At 31.3% G+C, this 15,797-nt stretch overlaps 1 protein-coding gene across 3 annotated transcripts in view; it reads left to right on the top strand.

The window, feature by feature from the left end:
- Positions 1-15,797, top strand: part of Stol (voltage-dependent calcium channel subunit stolid) — a 141,290-nt gene that overhangs the window by 104,343 nt on the left and 21,150 nt on the right. For all 3 annotated transcript variants that reach the window (XM_070298082.1, XM_070298083.1, XM_070298084.1), the window contains 2 exons: positions 6,095-6,199; positions 6,375-6,487. In XM_070298082.1, coding sequence (XP_070154183.1) covers positions 6,095-6,199; positions 6,375-6,487 — 218 coding nt within the window. The remainder of the gene's footprint in view (positions 1-6,094; positions 6,200-6,374; positions 6,488-15,797) is intronic.

Here is a 15,797-nt window from a genome sequence, read left to right on the forward strand (position 1 = left end):
AATATAATAGTATCCTCAACATTTAAAACATCTTTTAACATTAATGTGATTGAATATAGGACATTTTTTTATCCTATATTTAGTTTCTCTTTTTTCAACATCAATTCACGCGTTTGTTTAATTATTATCGAACCTTCTTCTTTTTCTCTTCTTCTAAGTTGGTTATTATTATTTCTTTTCTTTTTAATTATTTTCGTCACTATTCAGATTTGGAATCCATCATTTATTACATTAATTCTATTCTGCTTCTTGATTGTAGTTATTAAGTCAACATCATCCAACCTCATTTCTTCTTCGTTAACATTGATAATTTTTATTTTAAGCTTCATCTGCGGTGATTCCGTAACTTTGAAATTTTCTCCTAGTTTGTTTTGCACTGTGGCTTTCAACTTTTTCATTTCCTCTCCAGTTTAACAACCTATGATCACTGTTCCCTTGCTTCCTGTTTTTAGCTTCGTTATTCCCATTGCCATGTTTTTGATATCTATCTTTTCTTTTATCAATTTTTTTGTAACTTCACTCTCTTGTTGAATCTTGGGTTTAATAATTATAACATTTTCTTTCTTTTCTCTTTAACCGCTTCACTATAGATCCTTTGTATTCTTCCTGTTCATCCACATACTTCTCCCTATATGATTCTTCTCAACTCTTCTAACAGTTCCTGCTTAACATTTCCCAATTCGTCTCGAACTATTTCCTTGACCATCATTTTAATTTATTTCATACATGCTGTTTCATCTTTCATTTCTTTTACAATTTTTACCAGCCGATCTATTTTTACGTCAATAGTTGATGATCCATTCGCTCGCTATTCTATTTCCACTACTTGGCGTCGTAAACAAACCTAGATCCTATAGATCCTAGTCTGCCAATGCCTTCTTCATATCTGCTTTACTTTCAATTGTAAATTTGTCAAATGTTCCAGAACACGGTACTAATTCTTAATTTCTATCATAAATCCTATGCTTGCTTACACATTGTGAATGGTAAAACAGCTTAATACGATTTGCTTGATAACAAGACTTGCATATCACCACCTGATTTTTTATTGTCTTTTTACATGCCGAGAGAGAGAGGGGGAGGAGTGGGAGAGGGAGAGAGGGATAAGAGAGGGAGAGAGGAGAGAGAAGGAAAGAAGGGAGAGGGAGGAAGGGAAGGGAGAAGAAGGAAAGAGAGGAAGAAGGAGAGGGTGAGGGAGAGCGAGAGGGAATGGAGAAGGGTGTTGGAGAGGGAGATGGGAGAGAGAGAGGGAGACGGAGAGGGAGGGGAGGGTTTAGGGAAGGAAGAGCGAGAGAAGGGAGAGAATGAAGAAAGAGTGGGAGAAAGACGCACACACAGACGCCCTCACGCCGATATACACACTGCATCGACATTATAATCGCTTACATTATAATAAACATAATCGGAAAATAATCGATTTTGGCAAAGCAAGTGATTTGCTTGTTTCTATTTATCGCATGCAGTGTATACACGAAAAACAATTTTACATATTCTTATGTTTACAATATATTGTTTCCACTTCTCTACATTCTTCTGTATTTATCTATTTACACAGAAAGTATATATCAATAAATTCAAAATATCTATCAAGTTGAAGAAATTTAGAAATTTTTAAAATAATTTGCAATTTTGGATAATGCCAAGCATGCATGTAAATAGAAGAAGAATATTTAATATGTAAGATATGTATATCTGTTGGAAACATCATAGTGAAAATGTGCGTAAGATAATCCTGTTTGAACATCACATGCAATAAATAGAAGCAAGCTAATTAATTTTATTTTGCACCAAAACTAAAAATGCTTATGACATTAACAGAATTTATTTTTAAATCTATTTTTTATCTCTATCTACTACGCATTTTTTACTGGATTTATGAGTACTACTACTGTATTAATGAGTACTATGTATTCTATAAGTTTTGAACTCTTTGTTTTTAATATCTTGTATTCTGTGTATATATAGTGGAGTCTCATTAATTTTGGCTCTATGGGGCGAGAAGAGCGCAAAATTTTTGGAAAAGAAGAAATAATACACTCACCACAATGTGAAGTTTTTTCTTCTTTTTTTATGGCTACTTCTGAAAAAAGTTATTCATACGCCGATTTGTGAAAGCTCCCTGTGAGTCGTGGAATTATTTTAAAGGAATAAAATTTTCTTGTCAATCTCTTAAGAGACAAATGGCAACAATTTTGGTTCGAATAAAGAATCCATGAAAACACGTTTACTCCCGTTCAGAGAGAGGTAACGGACTTACAACGCGATGCTATCCAATTGCCCTTTTACCGTATTTGGGCGTGCGCCATTATCTAACAAACTCGTTATGATATGGATGATGGGGCGCAACATTAGTTATTAGTATTTGTGAAAGTACGTGTAAAGGGATACCAAAATTAACAGGACCAAATTTAAAAAAAGGCTCTACTATATATCTACTATATATTTTTAATTTAACTTATTTTAAATGCTCTAGTAAAATATTTGGAAAATTAAACAATATCAGAAAAAAATTTCGTGTATATGTTCGTACGCGTGTATGTGTCGGTTGTGAGATATTTAATTTTAATAAAATATGTATAAGATACACACACGCAGATAAAGTTATAAATCTTAACCTTAAATAGCTATGATGAAGAATTTTTAATCGTTGACTATAATCAGTATACGAGCTAAAATGAATGTTTGGCAGCTGTCGACTATAGTCTCCTCATTTTCGGAAAAATTCTACTGTGGATAGAAATAAATGAGACAAAAGAAATCAATAGGAATTTATTTAGTAAATGCAATTTCATACAATGAGTTCTTATCGATTCTTTTTAATCCATTTATTTTTTACACAATTAGACCAAAATAAAATAAAAACAAGAAGAAGTAGTCTCTAAATCATTCATAAATATAATAAGTATAGACTGTGCATTTTGATTAAGATATTATGAATAGAAGAAGAGCTTTGATGAGAGAATTTAGTCTCTTTATACAGAGTGTCCCAAAGCACCCTTGACAACGCTCGTGAGCAGATAGAGCACAGTAAACTGAACAGAAAAGTCCTGTACCATTTTATTCTATAACGCTTAATAAAGGAGTTATTATTGAGTAAAGTCTGACCAATCAGTGCCGACTTTTAGCCGGACGTACATCGGTAAGCCGCCTGTTTGCATAGATGTAAATTTTGCGTTTTGTGGTTTGTGCCCGCTGCCAGCGCGTGTGGAGGGGATACGTACCCAAGCTCAAAACTCTCTGCGCATTACATATATACGGTTTACACTTGTGTACGTATCTCCTCCACACGCGCTTGCAGCGGGCACAAAACGCAAAACTTGCATCACTGCCTGTTTGGTAGTGTGTGCCGCCATAGCGACGGAGCGCGCACTACCAGACGCGCGGCTAAAGATCGGCGCTGATTGGCCAGACTTTACTCAATAATAACTCCTTTATTAATCGTTATAGAAAAAAATATTACAGGACTTTTCTGTTCAGTTTACTGTGCTTTACCTGTTCACGAGCGTTGTTTAGGATGCTTTGGGATACCCTGTATATTCTCATCTAGAGTCGGATTAAGACTCTTCACTGCAGCTATTAAATTATGACGTCAGAAGTGAGAAATCATATAAGGTTTCTTCTTGCAAAATATTATACATATATCAAAATAAATATTCGATAATATGGGTTAGTAAAATACGCCAATAATTTTTTTTGATTTGTAAATTAATAAACAGCTGTTAATTTTGGTCAGTCCATCGTAAAATCCATTTTCGCTAAAAAAAAATAGGCAAATTAATTATATTTGCATTTATTAATGCAAAATAACAAAAAGAAGTGTTCGACATATTTTATTAATCTATCAAACATGAGATAATATTCACAACATATGGTAACATCTAAAAAAACTTATGACATGTTTCTCATGACATCTATTTTGTTAAAAAAAAAATTAATATGATTTCTCGTTTCTAATATTATTTCAATATGATGCCAATAAGGGATCAGAACCCTTAAAAGAATTAAATACATTCTTTAAATATTGCGCCCTTTTTAGAACAGTAGAACAATAAATGTTTGTATTTACTATGTCTATACTTACTATATTTATTATAGAATTGCTATGTTTATAGAATTCCATATTAGTTCATTGCCAGAAATTAAATGTGTTATGTCAATCTTAAAAATATAGAGTTCAAGAAAAGATGAACACTGTAACTATTTATTTTGCATCAATATGCATCAATTTTCAATCAGAAATAATTTTTTTCCGATTCTACCATCACGAGACATTCTGTATACAATTACTGATGCAGTGATATTTAATACAGCAAAATACATTGCTGCGTCTTTTTGCACGCATTTATATAATAAATAATAATATATACCTTGTTGTTTTCAATTAAATTCAAAAATTACTAAATTATACTAAACACAACAAACTTGATAGTTTTTTTAGGAATATAAAAAATTTCGAATGTCACGGATCATCCGTCATATGCAGGATGAAACCGAGAAGAAAAGTCCTTTACCATTTTGCGATTTTCGTAATAATTATTGAGAAATTAATTTAAAAAGATGGGCCAGTCCCTTCCACCACTTCGCCGCGCACTTGTGCAAGGCATGGATTGGCCCATCTTTTTAAATTAATTTCTCAATAATTATTACGAAAATCGCAAAATGGTAAAGGACTTTTCTTCTCGGTTTCATCCGCTCTATCTGCACATGACGGGTGATCCGCGAATTATGGGACACCCTGTATATCTCGAATATATCGACAGTTTTGTAACTTTTGTTTTATTGCGTACTTGGTTTCTCATTTTAACAAACAGCTTACAAGAACTGTAGGTAAATATTGACAAAAAGAGACCCAAGTTTGCGTTAACTTTAACTTATGTTATCAAGGTCATCACCCTGAATAACCCTCAAAAAGTTTTAATTGTCGCTTATTGTTTATTCAAAAACTATTAACAAATGAAGTTTTCTACGAAGCAAGATTCTAACAAAAAGTGGCCATAAAAAACACACATACACGCACGCACACATGCACACACGCACATACGTACACACAAAAGTTGTTAATAAAAAAATGTATTAAACTAATAAGTATAAATTCTACGTTTGCTGCATACTCGTATATTTAAGTAATGAATGTGTGCGTAGAGAAAGAGGAACTTCGTCTCTTCTGCTGCATTCACAAGAAAAAATTTTAACCTAACTCAAATCTATTTCTGATTGAAATTGAAATTTTGCATGCATACATGTGTATATGTATAGAGGGAGGGAGGGAGAGGGAGAGAATATATAGATAATAATGCTTATAAAAATTATATATAATATTCAATTTTTGTATTCAATCTCTCTGTCTCTTTCTTTATACACACATATACATATACATGTATGCACTCATGAGTTTATTTAATTTTAAATCCGAAATAGGTTTGAATTAGATTAGAGAAGTTTTCGGTATGGGAATACGAAAAAGGAAAGGGATGTAGTCCTTTCTTCACGCAGGCATTCATTTATTTAAATATACAAATATGCATCTAATGTAGAATTTATATATATTCATTTAAGCATTGGCTAATGTGGAGTAAACTTTGCTTTGTACGAAATGTTACAAACCCATATGAAACTTCTTTTTTCTCATACATGCATTTTTTAATCTTTGACATTTTTGGTAAATATACGTGTATAGTATACTTAGGAATCCCCATATAAATAGTGTCCAATATGAAATTCTTCATTATGTGTGCGCGCGCGCGCGTTTGTATGTATGTGTGTGTGTGTCAGTCTATATTCAAACCTTAATTTTCATAAACTTTTTTTAGTTAACTTTTTAATAATTAATAAATGATAGTTGAAACTTTTTTGAGGTCGCTTAGAGTGATGATTTTGACAACATATATCAAGGTCAGAGTCATCGAAGTTGGGTCTTCTTTTGCCAATATTTACCGAATTGTAGCTGTAAGGTTGCTTTACAAACCACAATTAAAACGATTAGTTTGACTTGATATTCGGCTTTTGGACATGCAAATAATTGCGTGTACCGCGGTGGCATATTTGTTATTTTACCTAAAATACTATTTTCATAGCTTATTATGTACAATTGCAGTCAAGGCAAGGGTAGATTTGGCGTCACTAGAAGTTTCATTGCAACCAGAAGTGGACTCTTGAGATGGCATGAGCATCAGCAAAACGATGACAGCACTGATGAACCGTGAGCTTATGTTTAATAATAAAAATAATATCAGATTAGTATAGCCAAGAATTGCATAGATAAAACAATATTCTAAATTATTGATCCAAAATTTGGAAAACAGCAATTATTAGATAACTAATATTAAACCAACATAATTAATTAAATGTCGTTGGCTGCTACGACTTAAATGCAGGCGATTCGCGGAAAAGCATGCAAGAGCTATGGATTCATCGTGGTACAAACGCGCAGTGGATCAACATTCTATAGAGCCAGAAAGTTTTGTCTTCAGCGTACCATTTGATGCGGGTAAGTATGCCTATTTTATGATAATGTACGTATATACAGAGTGGCCTCGAACGTTCCAGCCAGACTTTGAGATCTTATAGGAAATATAACTCCGGAAAAAAAAAATTTTGTATAAACATGGGTCGAAAAATGCTTTCTTAAAAAGTTATCGCTCAAAAACCTCCGAAATCGTGATTATTTTACACATTTTTTCAAATATCATAGAAAATGTGTATCTTTTAACAAAAAGTACCGAAACAAAAGTTGTTTCTCTCAATGCCGAAAGTGTATTGGAACTAGGGGGGGACATTTTGAGAACAGTCAGTTTTTTCACGTCTTTATTCATTTTCTACTATTACGTGCTATTTTAGTTTAAAAAAATTAATTTTATTTTCATAACAGAAAGATTTTTATTTTTTAATTTTATCGTTTTTTCAAGAAATTTATTAAGTTTCATTTTCTTTTCATCTTTTGCTCTTCCTTTGCAGAGGTTTTTCAGTGATAACTTCTTAAGGAAGCATTTTTCGACCCATGTTTATAGGAAATTTTTTATTCAGAATTAAATTTCCTATAAAATCTCAAAGTCTGGCTGGAACGTTCGGGGCCACCCTATACATATATACAGGATGTCCTAGATCACACGTAAAACCCTTTTCTTTTAAAAACTAAGCATTTTAGAGAAAAACGTTTTGAACAAAAATTGTATGGTTTTGAGGGGAACATAAAATGGTATCATTGGTTTGACCTTGGATGGCATTGTTAAGGTCAAGTCAAGGACACCTTTAATTTCTTAAATGGAACCCCCTATTTTTATTGCATATTCTTATAGCTTACCTCGAGAGCTTTCCAAAACACTAAAATAAAGTATTTTTTCATTCAGTACTTTTTGAGTTATTTTATATTTTAATCTGACATATTTTGATATAAAAAATAAAATATTTCGTAAAATATTCAGTTTTCGATAATTTTACCGTAATACTTCTATGTACAGAATAATAAGACAAATTAATTAGTGCCAAAAAAAACAAATAATTGTTTAAATGATCGCCTCTCCCGTACAACTGGGAATACGCGAATAACTACGCGGCAACGATCAGCTACGTTTTTTACGATACTCGAAACTAATCACCGCGCCGAAATACCTGTCGCATACCACTCCATTGTATTCCGCGCGCCGTCAAAATAAACACGGCCTTGCCGTACACGCGCCCGACCGACCGCGTCCTGTTTCTTATATGTCCTGCGCGCCATCAAAATAAACACGGCCTCGCCGTACGCCGACGATTTCGATACATCGAAAATAACGCCGGAACTACTAGCGCCCTTTCCTTATCACGCGCTCCCGATATTTCCGCACCGATTTATCACGCGATAATTATAGCGCCCAAATATCTCTCGCGCCCTTTTACCCGTGCTCTGTATGCCGTCACGAACTCGCTTTGCATTGTACTGTGACAACCGCCGGCAGAGACAAAATAAATAAACTAAATCACATCCAACGATTACCGTGTGTCTCACCCCTTTCTCGAGCCCTAATCCCGATTGAGCTAATCCACATGTTCGCGAAAGCGGACCTGTTACAAATTCTATTTTTTCTATGCTAAGAACTTCTGTTTAAAAAAAAACCTAATAGCGTTAAATCAAGTGAACGAGATCATCGAATATTTGAGTTGCATTCGATTTAACGACACACACATGGACATTTTTTATTTAATATTTATTAAAAATGGAGTTAAAATGCATTATGAATGTCCGTCATGTTATATTACATCTGACTTTTTTGAACTAGGGGATTTTTTTAATAGCTTAGGTAACTTAATGGTTAAAAAGTGCATACTTTCGTCCATTCAAAGTGCTATCAAATGCCATCAAAACAATCCACTAATACGCTCATCAAAAATAGCACATCGTACATTTATGCTCCACTGGACGCTGATGCATAACTTGCCATTTAAGATTTTTAAACATATTAAGCCATGTTATGTATATTGAGTTGTCTATGATGATAAAAGTAACTTCATTCGTAAACAGAACGCTGTAAAAAAAGTTTGTTTCTTTGTATTTCGTGCAATGCCGTAGTCACAAACAATAATGCAATTCTAAAAATCGGTGTCACAAAGTTTCTGATACGAAAAAATGTGATACGGATGAGATTTCTAACCTTTAAATATTCTCCATATATTAGTTTTAGAAATGCTAGAATAACATTTGATGGTAATTATTTACTATAACGGACCCAGCTTCAATCACGTTGACCTTGATATATGTTGTCAAGGACTTAATCCTGAATAACTTTTTCTTATAACTTAATCGGCGGTCTCTTATAATTTTTGAGATATTTAAAGTTTAAGTTGGATTCGAAACGAAAATTTGGTTTAAGTTATACAACGTAATCCACACCAAATTTTTGTTTTAAATAAGAAATAGGTTTGGGTTAGGTTATATCTTCCGAAAGTGGTGCCCCCCCCCCCCGCAGGGGGGGGCGGAACCCACTGTATCCTTGCATATACTTTACAATGCAAAACGAGGTTCAGCCCAGAATTGTTGTGTGAATGGGAAAGTGTATACGTGGATGTAGTGGGTTCCGTGCTCTCTGCGGGGGGACTCCACTTCCGGAAGATATAACCTAACCCAAACCTATTTCTGATTTAAAACTAAAATTTGATTTGGGTTAAGGGGAGGGGGGAGGCGGAACGCACTATATTCATGTATATACTTTACAATGCGAAACAAGATTTAGTCCAGAATTGTTGTGAGAATGGGAAAGTTTATGCATGAACGTAGTGAGTCCCCCCCCTCTATTGTTGTGTTTCGTCCTGTAAACAGAGAATATGTTGAAATCGACATTGTTTCACGTAGAAAGTCATCTAGTTTCACGAAACTATGTTAACAATAATAAAAATATAAATATATGGCTGAGTTTATATTTATGGTAAACGTAAATATCAATATTGTGAACGAATACGTAAATTTTTTGAAATAATGGCAACATTGTATCTCTTAGATGAAAACAGTACATTTGCAACTGTAGAATAAATAAAATTTTTGATTCCTATATGTACTGATTTTTTCTAATATTATATTAATTATGTAAAGACCTTGTTTCACATTTAAATCAGGGTTCTGATGCAGATGGACCTCGTTTCTTGCGTGGAAATTACAAATTTATGTAAAAATTAATATTTTATTTTTCAAACTTTATTTGTTAATAACTTTTTAATAAACAATGACCGCCGATTAAGTTATAAGGAAAAGTTACTCAGGATTATGTCCTTGACAACATATATGAATATATGAATCAACGTGATTGGAGCTGGGTCCGTTATAGTAAATAATTACCCATTTGATTTGTTGACAACTTATATGAGGATTATAAACAACAGCAGCTAATACAGTAATTCCTGACTGTTCTTCAGTAGTAGGTTTTTATCATTTTTTTGGGATAAATAAATGCTGTCTGTTTTATAAAATAATTGAACGATTTGATCGAAAATTTGTCGAGAAGGATGATTTCTCTTAAGACATTTTTTAATTGGAATACTTGCACAGTTTTTACCAGTTTGATCATAAATTAAAATCGTATTAATTTTTTCTGTTTGATTGAACAATATTAATTGAACAATATCATTGTTTCACAGATATGACACCTCTTTTGCGGGTACCAAATCGAATCGATCGTAATGAATTTCTAAACTAAACTTTTTGATTGTAATGTATGAAAACAAAAGGTTACTGACGTTTGCAACTTATTATGATAAAAAGAAATGTTTACAACTATTTGATATTGAAATTATAAGAAAGATGTTTACTAATATTGATTAAAATCCGAATAATCATTTCTGGAAACATAATCAATATCAAACGATTGAAGCACTCCTTACCGTAATAAGTTGTAAACATTGGTAAGATTTTAGAGAATGCATTAGAGAACTGCATATACTAACATTAGCTAGAAAATTTTAAGAAGGACCTGAGAAGATTTTTCAAGGTCATATAAAGGTCATGCTATCATAAATCATTGGATCGGTTTTGACCTTAGCTATTACAATGCGATGGTAAAAACATATAATCTAATTTTTTTTAAATATCGTTGACTTTGAAATCTCAAAAAATATAAAAATCTTGAAAAAATTTTTTTGCTTATCATAATATACAGGGAGATTCAAAACAAACAAGATCTCCTTGAAATATCATATTCATGAGTGAATGCTGAGACAATTTTTCCTTTTACAAAATTTTGTCCAAAGCTTAGTTGTTGAGTTATAATTGAAACTAGTTACCTATTTATGAGTCCGATACAACGGATAGATAGAGATATTCAAAATCTGTATCGATCGTTACCTGTTACTAGTTACAAATGTATCGAGTAACTAAATTTTTATCGTTATTTTGTTACACATGTAGCAAAATGCCACTGTTATTCGATACATTTATAATGAGTAACGAATTTTTTTCATTACTTAATACTTCCCAGCGATTAACGAAATTTATTTATTAAATGGTACAGAACCTTTTTTTCTTGGTTTTACCTGCTCTACCTGCACACGAAAAGTAATACGGTTATTATGAGACACTCTGTATATACAGAGTGACATGCAACGAGCACCCACTAAGTACATAGCGTTATTTCTTACCAAAAATTGAGTCGAAAAGTCCTATGAACCATTTTTTTAATAATGTTTAATAAAGGAATTATTATTGAGTAAAGTCTGGGCAATCAGCGCCGACCTTTAGTCGAGTGCACGTCGGAGAGCCGCGCGCCGTAGTGCGTAAGCGCTCCGCCGCTACGGCGCCGGCGCGGCGACGTTTTTCCTTTGCGCATGCCACTAACGTGCAATATTTTTACGCATCATAATAATAAAAATAATTTTTTCTTGTACTAATAATCATATTCATATAAAATATAAAATAATATAAAAAATACTGTCTTAGAGTGTTTTGAAAAGATCTCAAGAAGGACTATAAAAATATGTATTAAAAAATAAATGTTTCTATTAAAAAAAAATGAAGTTGACCTTGAAATAATCTTGAAAATCGTCAGCTACAAACGTTCCTGTAACATCAACTTATGTCCCTCTTAAAATACTGCAACTTTTATTTAAAACATTTTTTTCTAGAAACAATATTTTTGGAGATGAAAACTCGTTATGCTTTTTTTGTTCACCCTATAAAAATACTAAAAAAAAAATATATTTCTGTTATTACGATGTGTAAGAATGTTCTATGCTAGCGGCGGAGCAGTCACGCATATTAGTCCGGATCTACAATACAATAGGTGTAGTAAACCTTCAGCGTTAAGAAATTAACCAATCACAATCAAGGAGGAGAATACTCGACTGTGATTAGTCAATTTCTTAAGAGGATCTCGGACTGCTCTGTTTTACCCACCAGAACGATTATTGTTTTGCATACAGTAATCTTTTTTTTGGTTGAATAAAATAATAAATCCTTTTCCACGATTTAAGTACATATCAACAAAGATGAGACTTTACGAGTTTATGTAAAAAACAGAAAAAAACTAAATATAATAATGGGGATGAAAGAATACAATAAAGAATGAGCAGAGAAAGAGAAAGAGAGACAGGGAGAGAACAGCGTGGATAAAGGCACAGATGAATAGACAGATAGCCAATGGCCTAGGTTAAGGCGAGACTGCCATTTCCGTGCTCAGATTATCGACACACTATGCCCCTTACCGACAGACTATGCCCCTGGTTTGAGTCCAGACTAAATATATCCGATTTTGTCGACAGACTATGCCCCTGGTTTGAGTCCAGACTAAATATATCTAATTTTGTCGATAGACTTTGCCTCTAGGTGCAAATCCGGACTAAATGACCGCGAGACGAGTGTGACAGTGTGAGAGATGAAATGATGAGAATAAACATGAGATTAATAGACAGATCAGTGACGCGATATTGCAGCGGTGGCAAGCGGCCGGCGAATTAGAACAGTTTATGACAGATAAATTAATTATTTCAACAGTAATATAAAAGTTAATTATTATATATATTTTATATATATATAAAAAATATATAATAATTAACTTTTATATTACTGTTGAAATAATTAATTTATCTGTCATAAACTGTTTTCGTTAAGTCAAAGGAGCTTAAATCAAATGTAAGGAGAGAGTGACAGAAACGTAAACAAAGCTTCTAGGAGACAAAAATTGAAACAACAAAACGTAAAAGAAACGTTCTTTTTACGTTTCGTTGTTTTAATTTTTGTCTTCTAGAAGCTTCGTTTACGCTTCTGTCACTTTTTCCTTACATTTGATTTACACTCCAATATTTATTTTTGTCAGAGTTTTGCTTCTTGGCTATCTATATGTAATATTTGACTTTTTAACATAACTATTTTAAATATGATAATACTAATACTTATAGTTTTTCTTTCAATAATTTTTAATAAAATTATACAATGCAATATCGCTTGCATTTAAAAATTTGTTTTTTGCGTCCGATAAAAAAAGAAACTATTAAAATACTTGGATTAATGCTAGGAATATATTTTATTTTCGTATATATTTTTTATACATTTATATACTTTAAATAGCGTCAAATGTTAACAATATTATTTTTTAAATTTAAGTACTATTATTTAGTAAACCCGGAAAAAAATAGATTAAATGTAAATAGATATAATATTATATCTAATAATTAAATCTCGTTAGATGTAAAAAATGGAAAACTTAAGATCTACTTTTAAATTTAAGCATATATATCTTATATATTTTTAGATCTACTTATGTAACAATTTAGATCTAATTGTAAGTGGATCGATATAAATCTATGTAGATTTACACTGATAGATCTATCTAAATCTCTGTAGATCTTCAAAGATCAACTAAGATTTAAGTATACGTATGATGATCTATTTAGATCTACTGGTGCAGATCTATTTTTGAAATAGATCTGCATCGATAGATCTATCTGGATCTAAATGGACCCAAATAGCAAAGAAATGTTTAATAAATGTTTGAAACTTATTTTTTAAGATATATATTTTTAAAACGTTTCTAATTATGAATGAAATCTGTTTTTATATATTTTTATTTAAAAAAACTCTATTTTAACGTTTATGTAAAATAAGTCTTGATTCAACGTTTATTAAATATTTAATTTTTTAATATTTTATTGATAAAATATTAATAAACATTTTTAAAATATCTTTAAAAATGAGCTTTAAACATTTATTAAACATTTCTTTGCTACTTGGGGATATGCTTACATCTAAGTAGATCTTAAGTTTTTCATTTTAGATTAACGAGATTTAATTAGATATAATTACATCTATTTACATTTAATCTATTTTTTCCCGGGAAGGTCGTCTATGTATTTTTATTTTCTCCAAACTCTCTTTTTGAAACTTTTCTTTGTGTTTATTGATTTTATGTTCTGATAAATGTTATTTTCTTACCATACATCTTATAAACTTAAAAAAATTTATATATCTCTATTTTGCTATTAATAAATTTTTATTTTATATAGGTAGGTATATGATAGGTATATACATATTGCGGTGTTATAGACAAGTCTCTTTTAAATAAACAACAAATAAAAACGTAGCAATACATTTTATTATTAATTGAAAGTACAATATTTGCGTTTATACATTATATAAAAAGTATATAAAAATTGTTAGAACGTAGAATGTAAATTGTAAAATATGATAATTAACATTACATAATTTGAATAAATATATAAAAAATATTAAAAATATAAAAAATTTTAAAAATCAACTATAAATTAGTTACCTGTGGTTTAATTTTCCTTATATATATATATATATATATATATATATATATATTAAAATTATAAGGGATAAAATCCTTCTTAGTGTTATGCCACAAATATAATAAAATAATGAATTCCGATTTAATCTACGTGCAAACCAGAAATAAATTATGATATCTATTGTTATCAGCCAGTCTCCAAACATCGATATCTATAATAATGAGTAATTATTATATGCATATTACTAATTATAATGCATAAAAAGAAAGAACTTAAGATTTAAATACTCACGTGTTTTTTGAAGAATTATTGTATTCAGACTCAAATAAGATTTAAATAGAAGAATTTATATTAATTTTTATGCATACATTTTCAAAGAGATTTATACTTCATATTTGTGTAATGTACTCTGAGTTGCATTATGACAATATATTTTTAATCCATTATACCTTATCATCTGCATGTAAAAAAATGTGACCCTGAAATATATCAAATAAATAAAGTATGCACCTGCATGTTGCAAATTACATATTTTTTCTTAAAAACAATTAAATAAATTTGTACGTAATAATTAAATAAATATATATTTATGTATTTATAAATGTAATAAAATATATGTATACATACGGAAAAAAGGCATTGAACAGGCATTCTGCCAGGCGCGCAAAGTTGTAGCAAAGCGCAGTCTGTATTGTGTATTTAAAATGCTTTTTTATCCCAGCTTTAGATTTTTTGAGATATCCGTTGCTGTTTTTTATCTTTATCTTTTTACATGTGCTTTATGTTCCTCAGTTTTTGACACTTTGTTCTTATTTCTTTTGATCCTCCAACTATGTTTATTCCTTCTCTCCTTCCATTGTTATTTTTTTTTTGCAATTGCATATATCTTGACTCTTATCATAAAGTCCAACATTTGGATTCTATGCAGATAGCACTCGTTGTTTGGGTCAAACCAATCTGCAGCTACATGATGCTGAACGTGTTTTATATAAATCTCAAGAAGATTTCTTTTCACATCTTTTAAATGCCAATATTTCTTATAACAAAAGTTGAATGCTTGAAGTTGAAGAGCAACAATATTTATAAATACATCCGTTGGCCTTGATAGCCATTCAACTTCTGGTCCATCTTCGTCTTCGTGTCCATATTCACGTAATTGAATGTAAATCTCATTATCATTTGATCCCTCCATCGGTGTTTTTATATTTGTTTCACGACAGCTGTCGCACTTAGTATTTTTGTAATTATTTTGAGCAATATATCCTGCAAAATATGCAATTGCATTTCCTTCATATGTCCCTGGTGAATTACTGTTCTCGATTATATTTATTATAAAGTTGTCGGAATAGTTCTCTTCTGAATATTTCGTTATTTCTTCAAAAGCTGTCGCAATAAGATCATCATTATCGTCATTATCCATTTCAATTGGAAAAGTTAATTCTTCTTGCAATTGAACAGTATTTATAGCTTCCATTTCACGAACTTCCGATGTACTCTCCATTAACGAAAGCGTTTCTGGACAAGTTACGTTGCCTTTGCCACTTCCGTAAATACATCCACTTGATAATATATGGCGCAATGTTAACCGTACC

Source organism: Polyergus mexicanus, unplaced genomic scaffold (genome assembly GCF_030449975.1).
Source record: "Polyergus mexicanus isolate NDT 795.1 unplaced genomic scaffold, iyPolMexi1.0 SCAF_6, whole genome shotgun sequence".
In the NCBI taxonomy this organism is placed as follows: domain Eukaryota; kingdom Metazoa; phylum Arthropoda; class Insecta; order Hymenoptera; family Formicidae; genus Polyergus; species Polyergus mexicanus.